At 37.7% G+C, this 14,391-nt stretch overlaps 2 protein-coding genes across 6 annotated transcripts in view; both read right to left on the bottom strand.

Moving 5' to 3' along the window:
• CTDSPL2 (CTD small phosphatase like 2) overlaps positions 1–1,896 on the bottom strand; it is an 89,350-nt gene extending 87,454 nt beyond the window's left edge. The window contains exon 1 of one of the 3 annotated variants that reach the window (XM_001502842.7): positions 1,282–1,896. The gene's annotated coding sequence lies outside the window, so the exon portion shown is untranslated. Of the gene's footprint in view, positions 1–1,160 lie in introns of all 3 variants that reach the window. The other 2 variants (XM_005603070.4, XM_023618516.2) reach the window with 2 other exon arrangements.
• Positions 1,897–10,068: 8,172 nt separating this feature from the next.
• The window catches only part of GOLM2 (golgi membrane protein 2), a 109,045-nt gene continuing 104,722 nt past the window's right edge, over positions 10,069–14,391 (bottom strand). For all 3 annotated transcript variants that reach the window (XM_070237685.1, XM_005603351.4, XM_023618587.2), the window contains one exon: positions 10,069–12,166. In XM_070237685.1, the coding sequence (XP_070093786.1) occupies positions 12,096–12,166 (71 nt within the window). In that variant the 3' untranslated portion in view covers positions 10,069–12,095. The remainder of the gene's footprint in view (positions 12,167–14,391) is intronic.

Here is a 14,391-nt window from a genome sequence, read left to right on the forward strand (position 1 = left end):
CATTAAGACTTAATTTAATTAGCTTAAAAAAAAAAAAAAAAAACACTACAAAGGCCCTAACTTCAACAAGATCCAAAAACAAATTCTGAAAAACACCAACAGCCTCCTTACTACTTCTCTTTATGGACAACTGGTCTGCAGTGTAAAAAAAAAAAAAGGCATGAAACTAGCTTCAACTAGCCATTTCCTTGCTTTTATAAGGCTAACAGCTGGACAACTAATAACAATTTAAAACTTGGCAAAGAATCGGGAGAAGGTATATAAAGAAATCTACAATCTGAAAATTGCGAAGATAAATCTATCACTTCAAGTCACCAATTTGTATACCCATGTTGGGTAGCAATCTTCGTACTGCTTCATTAGCATCAGAAAGATAAATCCCTGCCTTGGAGGAACATTTACTAAGTACATTTCATTTCAGGATCTAAGGGCAGTTTACGAGCAGTATCTCTTTAGGCTTCCCTAAGGTACTATAAAGTGCTTAACATCATTCACACATCCAGCCACCACTAGGGTGATAAGTAAATAAACACGATTTACTTATGCAATTATTTACCACGGAATTCAAGTCAAGAAAGCAAAACTAAACATCCACAGAGGCATTTAATACCCAAAGAAAACGTAGAATACTACAGACGATAACATTCACCCTTAATTGACCACTACAGAAACCAGAGGCCTTCCACATGGGCTGTTCTTTACTACCACTCTTGATTTGAAAAAGTAACAATGTCAACTCAACATTTTAACAGTACAGAAGATAAACAGAACTTAGTGAAATCTCTTCTTCCAGATCCTCAAAAGGTGTTTATAAAAACCGAGATAGAGCAACGCCCCCCTAAAAGCACCCTACTACAGAGAATGAAATACCAAAAACATCAGGTGGACCAAGAAAAACACCATGTAGAATGGAATATTATAAAAGAAAAGCTGATCTAACTCAATCACCCGGAGGGACCACAGGGTTTGGGACTAAGAACGTGAGACCGAGGTGGGGGTGGGTAGCAAAGTGAAATCTAACCCCAGAAATCACAACACAGGCCGCAGCCTGAGAGCCGAAGCTGGCGGGAAGTGAGCTCCCTTTTCTGTTCCCAGGGGAAAGTCCAGAGAAAAGCAGCTCCACACAGCGGACGTACGAGGCGCCAATAGTGCATGCCTACCAAGGCGCCGGAGCCGCTGGAGAACCCGGTTGAGAAGGGGAGGAGATCCCGGCAGACGGCCCTGGAAGAGGAGGAGGACTAAGGCTGGGAGCAGCGGCAGCGTCTGGACGAGGGGGATTACCTAACTGTGACGACAGAGAAGTGTCCTCAGGCTCCGGCGATGGTCTCGACTGCGCAATGTGTGGTGTCTTTCCCGCTTAGCCAGCAGCAGCAACAGAACCAGCTCCTTCAGCCAGTCGCCATTTCCCGCCTACCGACCTGCTGCACCGCACGGACAGGGACCCGGATGGAAAGCGGCCTCTCCGCGCAGGCGCTTTGGCTTCCTCCTCCCCCTCCCGCCACAATTCCGCGAGGTGGGAGGGAAGGAATGCGGATGGCCACAGCGGCAAAAAAAAAAAACACAACTTTTACTTCCGTGAAGAGCGTTGGAGTTCCTGCTGCCGGAAGAAACTCGCGAGCCCGAATTCCTGACAAAAATTGAACGCAAGGCCTTAGCACCGGATGGAGAAACAAGCACAAAACCTATCAAGATACGCCAGCGCCTGGGGGATATTTGTACTTTAGGGGCCTCCGTAGCTGGCTGTGTAGTGGTCGCAGGGGGAGTAGGGAGTAAAGCGTTGGGAGTGGAGAGGCGGGGATCCGAAAGACGGTTTTTCCTCCCGCTGCTAACGGAACTGCTTAGGCAGAACTGGGAGGGGGAGCGCGCCCTCGCCCCGGAGGCGGGGCTTAGGAGCGCGTCGCGCGCCCTGGCGGCTAGGGTTTAGTAACCCGGGCGCGCCAGGTGGGTGGAGCCGAGTGGGACGGGGTGGGACTAACGGCTTGGCGCGCTGGAGAAGGTAGTGTGTGAAGATCGCTGCCCAAGGCCAGGATGAGATGAATCTTTCGTCTTTCCTGGGATCCCAGTGGCCCGTGAAGGTCCTCTTTCCAGCTCACTGCCTAGAGGGCATAGCAGTTGCTCGAGGATCTGTCATACAAACCCACGCCCTTCAGCTCCGAGCGCTGTCGGCGGTGGTTCTGCTGAGAAGTCAGATCAATCAGACAAATGTGTTCCTACCTGCAGGCGTGGGTGAAAGGATGGTCAACCTCACAGGGTGAAAGTGTATCAATCCGGAGCGTCCAATCCTAGTGGTAATCATAAAAACAAGTCTAGTGGTTGAAAGAGCATTACCTGTTTACTAAAACTCCGGGTCACTCTCATTATTCATTCATGAAATATTTATTGAAAAACCACAATATGTTAGGACCATACTAGATGCGAAAGATGCAAAAGTGAACAAGGCAGACATGGACCCTGCCTTCCTAGAATTCACAGTCTATTGAAGAAGACAGAGAACAATTTAAATACAATGTGATAAAATGACTACAAGAAGGAGTTCTTGACAGGCATTATAAGAGGACATGAGGGGTGCTAGGAGGGGATCTGGGAAGCCTTTCATGAGATGACATCTAAGACATAAAGGAAGAGTTGATGTTACAAAGGAAGAGTGTCTAAGTAAAGAAAACAACAGATGGGAAAGTCCTCAGAGTGCGTTGAGCAGGTGAGGAAGTAGTTCTGTGCACCAGAGGAGTTAGGAGGGAAGGTAGCGGGGAGAGAAAGAGGTAAGCAGAGAATCCTTGTGAATCTGGCTGTTCCTCTTTCAAAGTGTGGAGCTGGTGGGTTGTCTTCTGAAAGACTTATACACTACAGATTCTGTCAGGGCTCAGAGTTTATTTGCACCTAAATCTTCCTAGTACCAGAATGCTCCGAATGCGACATTTATTGAGAGCCGGTGGTATACAGCATGCAGAACTGGTAATAGTCCACAAAGTAAGAGATTCCAAAAAAACTAATTGGAAATCAACAAATAATTACTGATCCAGTGTGTATCATGAAAAACCATAGAATATAAGCTAAGTAATTACCCTAATTGATTACTAAAATAATTTTTAAATTAGATAAAAATTGGAAATATTTCTGAAAAAAAGTTCCTAGTATTTATTTCAAACCTTCACTCTCCTAAAATTTAAGTAAAATATGCGATTTACAAAGCGCTTTTATATGCATTTTGATTTGTTTGTTTCCCAACAACCCTGTGAGATAGGTAAAATAGGTGATATTAGCCCCCCCACTCCAGTGGAAGACACTGAAATTTAAAAAAAAAAGGGGGGGGAGAGTTTTCTAAAAAAGGAAAAACAGATGCCTTATACAAAGACAATCGCAATCACCTAGTAAGAAATACTCAAGCCCTCTTTCTGCTCATTACACCACATCCTACTATCTCCTATGGCAATGTTATTATTGTTAGATGTTAAGTTTAGAAAGGTTGCTGGTAGTAAGCCTAAATGCTTTTGTAACTTTTTTAAAACCATTTTTCACAAAGGATAACTGTGTTTTGTTTTCACCTTAGCATTTACATCCAGTAGTCTCTACCAGCCTCTTTTCTGCAATATTTAAGTGGATTGTTGTGAAGATCAAATGAGATTATTTATGGAAAACACTCTGTAAGATGTTTTCCTTGCTCCTTTAATGGTTGTTAATGTCATTAAGCTTCAGTAACAACCCTGTCCAAGATTTTAGAATAAAATAAAGATTTAAAAATATGAACATAAAAAGCATGAGGTACATTTAGACGCAAAGCAGTAGCCACAGAAAAAAATGTAATGCAAGAACTAGCGGTATGCGTGCTTTTTAAACTATTCAAAACTGTTGCTATATGAAAACATTAATGAAATAAGATGGTCACTAAGTAATGTAATAGAAGTATCTTGCATCTTCAACAAAGTCTTTCAGTGGATCCCTATTCCAGAGCATATGGAATATATTTACTTCTTCCTATATAAGGCATATGTACTTCACAACCCATTCTTACATTAACATTCTTTTTTTTAATTTTATTTTTCCTTTTTTTCTCCCCAAAGCCCCCCAGTACACAGTTGTATATATTTTAGTTGTGGGTCTCTCTAGTTGTACATGGGACACCGCCTCCGCATGGCCAGATGAGCAGTGCCATGCCCACGCCCAGAATTCGAACCAGTGAAACCCTGGGCCACCGAAGCAGAGCACACGAACGTAACCACTCAGCCACGGGGCTGGCCCCACATTAATATTCTCTCTCTATGAGTTATGTGTTTTTTATCACTCTTATTCCAACTAAGGAAGTAATATTCATATAAATATTGAAATAGAGCTGTCATTTTGCTCCAGGATTGCAATCATTTGATGGCAACGACCATCTGAAGCTTAACACGGTCAAAACTAAACTCTTAATTTTCTCTCAAACCTGCTTCTCTGTGTGTTATCCACCTTATGGAATGCAGTTTTTCTTTCTCATAACATCCAACCCACTGTAAGTGCAATAAACTAAACCCTTCAAAATATATATGAATCCACAGTTATCATCCTCTCAGCTACCTCCCAAGAACCATTGTCTCTTAACAGGAATACTACAACAACCTCTCAAGTCTTCCTGCTTCATTCTTGAACCTCCTTCAGTCTTTCCAACACAGAAGCCAGAGTGATCATTTTAAACCTCTTTATAAATTTTTCATCACCCTTAAAATAAAATCTAAAGTCTTTACTATGACATGCAAAGCCCTTCATTAGCTGACTCTTGGCTACCTCACTGACTACATTCCCTATTTCTTGCTCTTTGTCCTCCAGTCATCAAGGTCAACTGCTTTTTGAAAAAGTATTTCTGCATCAAGGGCTTTGTATCTGTTGTTTCCTCTGTCTCTAATTCTCTTCCCCTAGACCTGTGTTATTCAATAGCCACTAGCCACATGTGGCTACTGAGCACTTGATATGTCACTAGTATGACTGAGGAACTTTTAACTTAAATTTTAAAATTAATATTCAAGTGACTGCTAACAAGTCCTCCATTTAGAGTGATAAAAAAAGTTCTGGAACTAGATAGTGACTATGGTTGCACACCATTGTGAATGTACTTAATGCTACTGAATTGTACACTTTAAATGTAAATAAATGTATAATGGTAAATTTTGTGTATTGTGTATTTTACTGCAATAAAAAAAAGTCCTCCTTGGTATTTACCAAAAGGAGTTGAAAACTTATGTCCACAGAAAAACCTGCACACAAATGTTTATAGCAGCTTTATTCATAATTGCCAAAACGTGGAGCAACCAAGATGTCCTTGAGTAGTTGAATGGATAAATAAACTGTGGTACATCCATACAATGGAATATTATTCAGCTAAATGGAAATGAACTATCAAGCCCTGAAGACATGGGGGAATGTTAAATGCATATTACTAAGTGAAAGAAGTCAACCTGAAAAGGCTATACACCGTATGATTCCATTTATATGACATTCTGGACACAAATGATTCTTAGGGGAATGAAACTGTTCTGCATGATACTATAATGGTGGATACATGTCATTATACATTTCTCTAAACCCATAGAATGTACAATATAAAGTGTGAATTCTAGTGTAAACTAAGGACTTTGCTTAATAACGATGTGTCAATGTTGGTCTATTGATTGTAACAATTCTACACTGGTGCAGGATGTTCAAGGTAGGTGAAGCTGTGTGTGTGTGTGTGTGTGTGTGTGTGTGTAGGAATGGGGTATGTGAGGACCCTCTGTACTTTCTACACAATTTGGCTGTTAACCTAAAACTGCTCTAAAAAGAATAGTCTAGGGGCTGGCCCTGTGGCCAAGTGGTTAAGTCCGCGTGCTCTGCTGCAGGCGGACCAGTGTTTCGTTGGTTCGAATCCTGGGCACGGACATGCCACTGCTCATCAAGCCACACTGAGGCAGTGTCCCACATGCCACAACTAGAAGGACCCACAACGAAGAATATACAATCATGTACCAGAGGGCTTTGGGGAGAAAAAGGAAAACAATAAAATCTTAAAAAAATAAAAAAGAATAGTCTATTGAAGAAAATTAACACCTGATTCAGTTATTGGAAAACTTTTAGGTATGCTTGGAACATGAGTATGAATGTACTTATTCAAGTATAAATTTTATCAGCTCTAAGTACCAATCAAATATTTACAATGGCAATTTAGTGTCCAAATTGAGATGCTGTAAATGTAAAATATACAGTAGATTTCAGATTTAGTACAAAAGAATAAAAAATATCTCAGTATTCTATATTGATTACATGTTAAAATGGTAATATTTTGGGTATATTAGTTAAATGTCAAAATTTCACCTATTAAATGTGGCTACTAGGGGCTGGCCATGTGGCCAAGTGATTAAGTTTGCGTGCTCCGCTTGGGCGGCTGAGGGTTTTGCCAGTTCAGATCCTGGGCAGGGACATGGCACCGCTCATTAGGCCATGCTGAGGTGGCATGCCACATGCCATAACTAGAAGCACCCACAACTAAAATATACAACTATGTACTGGGGGGATTTGGGGAGAAAAAGCAGGAAAAAAAAAAGATTGTCAACAGTCGTTAGCTCAGGTGCCAATCTTTAAAAAACAAAAAAATGTGGCTACTAGAATATTTAAATTACATATGTGGCTTGCATTATATTTCTATTGGATAGTGTTGCACAGGATAGTCACATGGCTTGTTCTCACACTACCTCTTCAGAAAGGCCCTCCGTGATCATCCTATCTAAAATAGCACTCCTCCATCACTACTCCTTTATTCTCATTTTTCTCATAGCATTTATCACTGTAAGTATAGAAAATAATTCTCTCTCTCGCTCTGGCATATAAATTCCATGAGGGCAGGGACTTTGTCACTGTTGTATCCCCAATACTCAGAACATTTCTCCACACATATGAGGTACTCAATAAGTAACTGAAAGAATGATCATTATTCTTTCATGATGGAAACTTTAGGCTTATGTGTGAGGGGGTGGGGTGGATAGCACCTTGAGGATTCAGTAAATATTTGAAGAATGAAGCTGAAATCCACATTTCTGGGTCTCTCAACATTTCAACCCTCTATTTCCAAATACTTACAGAACAACTACATTTATATGTCGTCAAGTTCACTCTACTGCCATCTCCAATCTGCTATTAAACCCATCCAATGAATTTTTCATTTCAGTTATTGTACTTTGCTGTTCTAGAATTCCCATTAGGTTTTTAAAATAATTTTTATCTCTGTGCTGAGATTCTGTTTCTGTTCATTCATTTAAAACATATTTTCATTTAATCTTTGAACATATTTTTAATACCTGCATTAACAAATAAAAAATATAACACCAATAACAAAGACCATCTCAATTTTTTAAACCATGGATCACATTTTCTTGTGTCTTTGTATGTCTAGTAATTTTTTGTTGAATACTGGACATTGTGTATATGTTGTAGAGATTCTGGATTCTGCTATCTTCTAAAAACAGATAATTCTTGTTTTAGCAGGTACTTTAATGGCTGAGTGGTCACCTTAAACTAGTATAGGCTTGGTTTTATGCTTTGTTAGTTCATATCTATGGAAAGCCCAAGGAGTTCTAACTTGGCTGGACTCAATCTCCATACCCTGTCTCCCCTGCCAATCTTGTCAGAGCTTGTTAGGACATGTCTAGCATAGGTCTTACTCTAGGGCATGGTCTTTACTCCTAAGGTGCAACCTTTCCAGTGTTTTGGCCAGATGCCACAGTTGTTAGGGAGATTTTCACCTTAGCAGCCCAGAAACCCAATGTCCCTTAGCACTGCTTTTATGCCAACACTTCTTAACCTCTGGTATCTCTTCCATTCTCAAATCTGTAGCAAGTGCTCTCTGGTAAGCATCAGGTGGTCTTGCTCTGATTACATACAGCCCAGCCCTCAGCCATGGACTTGTGGAGACTCCTATATGTATTTCTTGGGCCATCTCTGTGAATAGCTCCCTCTTCTCTGAAGCCCTACTCTGTAGATTCTAACCTGTTCAGCTGCTCTCTGCTGTTATCTCTGTTTTCTCAGTTCAGCACTCCAGCCTATTTACACTACAGGAAGCTGGTTGGTTGTGAGGCTCAACTGCTGAAGTTTCCCTTCTCTCAGAAATTTCAGTTTTGTGCTGCCTGAAAACAGCTGCTTAACATATCCTGTCCAGTTTTATAGTTGCTACTAATCCAGGAGGGCTAGTCAAGTTACAGTAGTCCCCCCTTATCCACAGGGGATCTGTTCCAAGACCCCCAGTGGATGCCTTGAAACCGCGGATAGTACTGAGCCCTAAATATACTACGTGTTTCCTAACAGGCTAAGAGGCGGGTAGCCTATAGAGCATGGATATGCTGGACAAAAGGATGATTCATGTCTCAAGCAGGATAGAGCTGGACGGTGCGAGATTTCATCACGCTACTCAGAACAACATGCAACTTAAAATTTATGAATTGTTTATTTCTGGAGTTTTCCATTTAATATTTTTCGACTGTGGTTGATCACAGGTAACTGAAACCATGAAAAGTGAAATCACAGATGGGGGGGGCTACTGTGCTCAATCATAGCCAGAAGCAGAAGTCTCCCTTCCCTCATATTTTTAGAAATGGAACTAAGGAAGGAGGAGCAGCCACTCTCACGTGGCAAAATGAAGAAAAAGTGACCTGCTGGAAGTCTTCCTTAGAGCTTTGAGGGGAAGCTGGTCTGAGAGAATGAACGTAATAAGTAGAGAGTCAGAAATGAGAGTTGGTGAAAATGTTGACAGCATTCAAATTTGATTCAATTGTCCTCAAGTCTAAGAGACTCCTACCCTTTATTAAGTTTGCTTATACGGACCATTAAATTTCCCCTTTTCTCTGAGATAGCTGGTTGAATTTTCATTTGGAACCCTTAGAGGGGAGAGTCTTTTAAAGGTAACTGGATGTAGCCCAATTAGAACTGAATGTTGACAGCCCACATGTGATGTTAAGACTCAATAACCTAGACTTTGGAAACATATTGTCACACTGTTTGTCTTATTGGAGCCATGGGGCCAGACACATGAGGGAATTGAAGTTTCCAGGGTCAGCCATTATGTGAGGTGACTACCTCCCTCGTAAGTACAGTTTTCGTTTGTTTGTTTTGTTTTGTTTTTATTTCTTCTTTTTTGAGGAAGATTAGCCCTTAACATCTGCCACCAATCCTCCTCTTTTTGCTGAGGAAGACTGGCCCTGAGCTAACATCCGTGCCCATCTTCCTCTACTTTATATGTGGGACGTCTACAACAGCATGGCTTGCCAAAAGGTGCCATATCCGCACCCAGATCTGAACCCGTGAACCCCGGGCTGCCAAAGCAGAACGTGCACACTTAACCACTGCGCCACTGGGCCGGCCCCAATAAGTATGTTTTTTAATAGATTCTCTGTCCTCATATTCTAGCAAATTTTGTTGTTACAGGATTATACAAGTGAGAAGTCAAAAAGGCACACAATCTTAAGATTTTTTTTTAAATAAAGGGACATATTTCATAAGTGATTTTGAAGTCATTTTCACATTTTCCCCAGAATTATGCTTCCATGTATGTTTTATATGCTGCATTTTATCTTTATGGGTCATTAGCAAGTGACCTGAACTTGTAAGAGTCTCCCTATCTTACCCCTTCCATACCTCTTCAGCCTCATTTCTCACCCTCTTGCGCATGATACTTTAGCCTGATTATTTGGAAACTTAAGAGATCATGGAACTTTGTTTTACTTTTAATAGTTCTTATCACTATTTAAAATTATCTGGCTCATGTGTTTACTTGTATATTGTCTGACTGCTCCCACTTGAATGTAAGCTCCATGAGAACAGAAACCTGGTCTGTCTTATCCACTGCAGTACTCTTACTAGCTAGAACAAAGCTGGGCACACAGGAAGCATTCATTATTTTTTAAATAAACTAGCACCACAGTAAACAGCCCTAGAGCAAAAATTTCTGCCATTCTATAGTTTATCTTAGATTAAAATGAATTCTCAATTTACTCAAATTTTAATGTTAAAATGTAACTATTTGCATCACATGAGTGTGATATGTGTATATGTATTGGAATCAGCCAAATAGTGAAACAAGTTTAATCTTTAATTTATTAGAACCCAGTAAGTGATGACTTTAAAAGCAGAGTTTCCATCAAATTAACACTTAATTCAGGGCAAAAATACATTTAAAAAACCTAAATCTTAAGGCAGAAGTAAAACATTATAAAACCAGCATGTCTAATACAGACTGTAGAATGTCAGAATTTTAAGAGATTCACATAGAATTTTATAGCACTAAAATGTTAATACAGTCAAAATATTATCAATTGGTGCAAGATTTCTCAGTTTATAAAATGTATAGACTGCTAATGGAAGAAATTTTGCTGTGTAAGTAATAGCTACCAAAAAACCAAGTGATTGTTTTTATGACAAAAGGAACTAAGGCAGGAAACTTCTTGGTTTTCATTTGTAAAGATTTTACAGTATTAAATATAAAGTATTACTAGGAGTATTTTTAGATATATCTTCCCTTCCTAATGCCCAAAAGTGCACATCAATTCCCTTTAACTCCACTTAAAAAAATTCTGTGAACTATCATACCTATTCACTGTAGGCCTGACTCTATTGATAGCAAAGGCATGAATTGTTTATTTTGATATGGTAGAAAAAAACAATTTTAGTAAATCACTACATCTTTTCCTGGTCACTAAATAATTCAGAACTGAAGTCTAAGAATTTTTGCACCTCCAATAAGTGAACAACGTATTTTTTTCCTTCTATACATTTAAATTTTGATTAGAACCTGAGTACAGGGGGAAAAAAAAGCATTTCATGTTTATGTGCAATTAATAGTAGCCCTTCTGAAAAAGAGAGTTAATATGCTTAAATTTCTCCTTATGATCAAAACTTTTCATTCTGAGGGAGGGGGATAAGACTTAAAGGTGTTTTAAATCAGAAAACAAGGATTAGCTAGCTTACATATTCTACTGAACAGTGTCAAAAAAGACAAATGCATTTAAAATAATTTTGTAAGTCTAGCAAATATGAGGTTTATGGGTTCTTAACTAACATATTAAGTAGTTACAAAGATTCTTCATCTTTATTACAAACTTTTAAACTATTTTATTAAAATGTCTATAGACCTCACTGTACTTCTATTTATCTGTGCATTAATAAAAATCTGTTAAAACTCCTTATTTAGTACTTCTGAAAAAGTCTAGTCAATAAGATCACTAAAACTACCAGAGAAGCTTTGAAATACTGACTGCAGAATCATTTCAAAGTTGATTTAGCCTTTTTCAGAATCTGGCATTTAATCATGAATATCTTCACTAACTTGAGCTCTGAAAATATAAAAATTTTAGCCAGCGCTGGTTATAGTTAAACAGTACTGGTATTAAGTGAAAAAATAAAAATTAAAAATATACTGTCAATCATGCATTTCATAATTTCATGAACTAAGTAAGGTATAACTCATAAATATTGTTATGTCTTTGCAGGTTATCTCAACTTCCATCAGGCCTCAGCTGAAAGATTATCTGCCAAAACATATCAGCACTCATGTAAAATAAAAGGAGTAGGGAGGTGATTTTGCACACTTGCTGCCCAGTGTTTGGCCTCTATTTAACTATTCTAGGTATAACTCCTTGAAGAGCATGAGATGAGGGGTAGACAGAACAGAACACCTGTTGGGACAACAAGAATATATTAGTATATAAAAAAGTTTTTCAGCTCAATAACTATTCTCACTGTGGTTATGCTATGTGCAACATATAAACTGTACAACTTTTTCCTGTTTGTCCATTTGTGGAAAGAATTGGGCTCAATAAAATGTAAAATATACATTAGTTTGCTTTAAATGCAAAGACTAAAGTTTTGTTTACTTTGTTTTTGGCTCAACTGTATCATAACCAAAAAAGTCTCTGTTTTGATAATACAATATGAAAGGTTCACATATGTACATGGGTACATTCCTTCATTAAAATTTTTCCTTAAGTCTATCTCAATGTATCTTTACAAGTGATATAACTGATCTTTACAACAAAAGTCAAAAACAACAAAGTAGAAATTATTCCATTTTACAGCACTTTAGGTTTTCCGAAGTTTTCCTTTAGGACTTAAAGCACATCATTGAAACGTTGCTTCCCATAGTCTGCAGGATCCATTTGAAGTTCTCGTTCTTCATCATCTGTAAGGGAAACAATTATGTGTCAAGAATATTATTTTTAAAATCACTTGCAGAAATCCAATTAAATAATGTCTCCCTTTTTTCTCAGTCTTAAGGTAGCTTTCTGCTTGTTATTTTACACCTGCAAATCGTGTTCTATTTCTCAGTTGCTTGGCTAAAGAGCAAAAAGTCTGTAATTATTTTGGAAGATTATTTAATTTTAACAAATCTTTTGATGACTGATAGATAGGAAGGAGAGAAGAAAGAAAGAAAGAAAAAAGAAAGAAGTAGAGCTAGATAGACATGGCTAGTGAAACTTTAGGAGCCCACAAACATTGGGGAATTAATCCTTTTAAATAAATATATTATTTCTACACAGATGAAGGTTAGTCCTTTAAATTAAACCTTTGATAAAAACTGTTTTACATACATTTTTATGCCTTTAAAAACCAAATTTTTTCTAATTATAAAATTAATCCATAGTCATCATGTAAAAATTATAAAATAAAACATAGGAAAATAAAGGTTACTCATAATCCCAACATTTAGCATTTTAGTGAATTACTTTGCTTCTCTGCAAAGAAGCTTACCAGTAACTTCCTAAATGGAGTATACTGACCAAAACTTAACCTTTTCTTTACCAAAAAGAAAAAAATTATTACATAATATTGTAAGATCCTCAAAATCACTTTGAGTAGCTATATTAAGCAGCTCCATAAAAGTGCTTTGGAGTTTGACTTATTTGGCTATTGACAGGTCTTCTGACTCCTTCTTGGCTATCAAATGTCACTTCACATTACTGTGAGTTTATCTGCCAATAGCAACCTTTCTCTTCTTTTCTAATTTTGCTACAAACTACAGGTTTTGAAATAAGACTGCTCAGAGTATTAAAATTACATTATTTTGTAATGTATATAAATGTTGAATCACTATGTTGTACACTTGAAACTAATATAATACTACACGTCAACTACACTTCAATTAAAAAATTATTCTAGAACAAGAATGAAAAGTATTTTAATCAGAGCCTAAAAGGCTCCCTTTTAAGTACACAGCTTTTAATGACATCTTTTGACAGCCTCAAAAAATGGCTTTTCTTACTTTCTGGTTCACAGTTACAATTCCCCAATAGCTTAGTTTTGGATAGGTTGAGGTGTTACTATCATAACTGTCTGGAAATACAATTTTATATAATTTAAAGAGAGATATAAATTGGAATCCAAATTCACACATATACCTAGCTTTCTGAAATCTATTCTTTTAGGTTTGATAGGTTTTCTACTCTCAGCTTCTTTAGGATATCCTATGGTAAAATTTTGTTCAAAAAGATGCCATGTGGTGTATGTACTATGTATTAACTTTCCATAATGATGTGTTCTTATTTCTTCTTTGCATTCATTCATAAAAAATGGCAAACAAACCAACTTTCTTTTTCCTTTCAATAACTTTCCTGTCAAGCTTTTATAAATTCTCATTTAGAATTGCAGGCAACAATTTTGCATCATATTCTAACAAAATGATCTCATATCTTTAATCATGTAATCCACTAGATATGATAACCCCAAATCTGTTATGTGTAAAGGCTGAAATTATACCCATAATCATACTTGTATTTTGAAAATATGCTAATTAATTTCTTATCAAAGAACTCACGGCACTTAAAAAAATTACTTTGGTTTTAAAAAGGAAAATAATCACTGGCACCTCTCCCAAAAGCTCTCTTTAAGATCCATGCTATGAGACCTCACCTTATGGCTATAAACACATCTTTCAGGACTTCAGTAATTAAAGGAAGACTTAATCACCACAGAACAGTGAAAAAAGCTATCATACAAAGGAGAACTTCTAGAAATTTAACAGGAAAGCTACTGAAAGGAAAAAATACTGCTATTTTTTGGAATTTTTAAATGAATAATTATCAAGAGAAAACAAGAGAAAGCAAAGATTTAGGAATAGAAAAATTGAATTCTAGTCCTGGCGCAGGCACTTAACAAATATGATCCAGTTCCTAAATCTCTTTGGACCTCTACTTTCTCTGTAGAAAAGGGATGACAACTGTTTTTCCTACCTCAAAACAAAATAATGCATATGAAGGCAGTCTATACTTTCAAAGTCCTCTATAAATATAAGGAGGAGTTTGTTGGTTTTATTACTTCATGCTTTTTAGCAAAGTTTTAATATGGTACCTTCACAGTGTTTGTCAGAATTTCATAGGTCTTTTGTAATACTGCATTTTTCTTACTTTG

Source organism: Equus caballus, chromosome 1, assembly GCF_041296265.1.
Source record: "Equus caballus isolate H_3958 breed thoroughbred chromosome 1, TB-T2T, whole genome shotgun sequence".
NCBI lineage: Eukaryota > Metazoa > Chordata > Mammalia > Perissodactyla > Equidae > Equus > Equus caballus.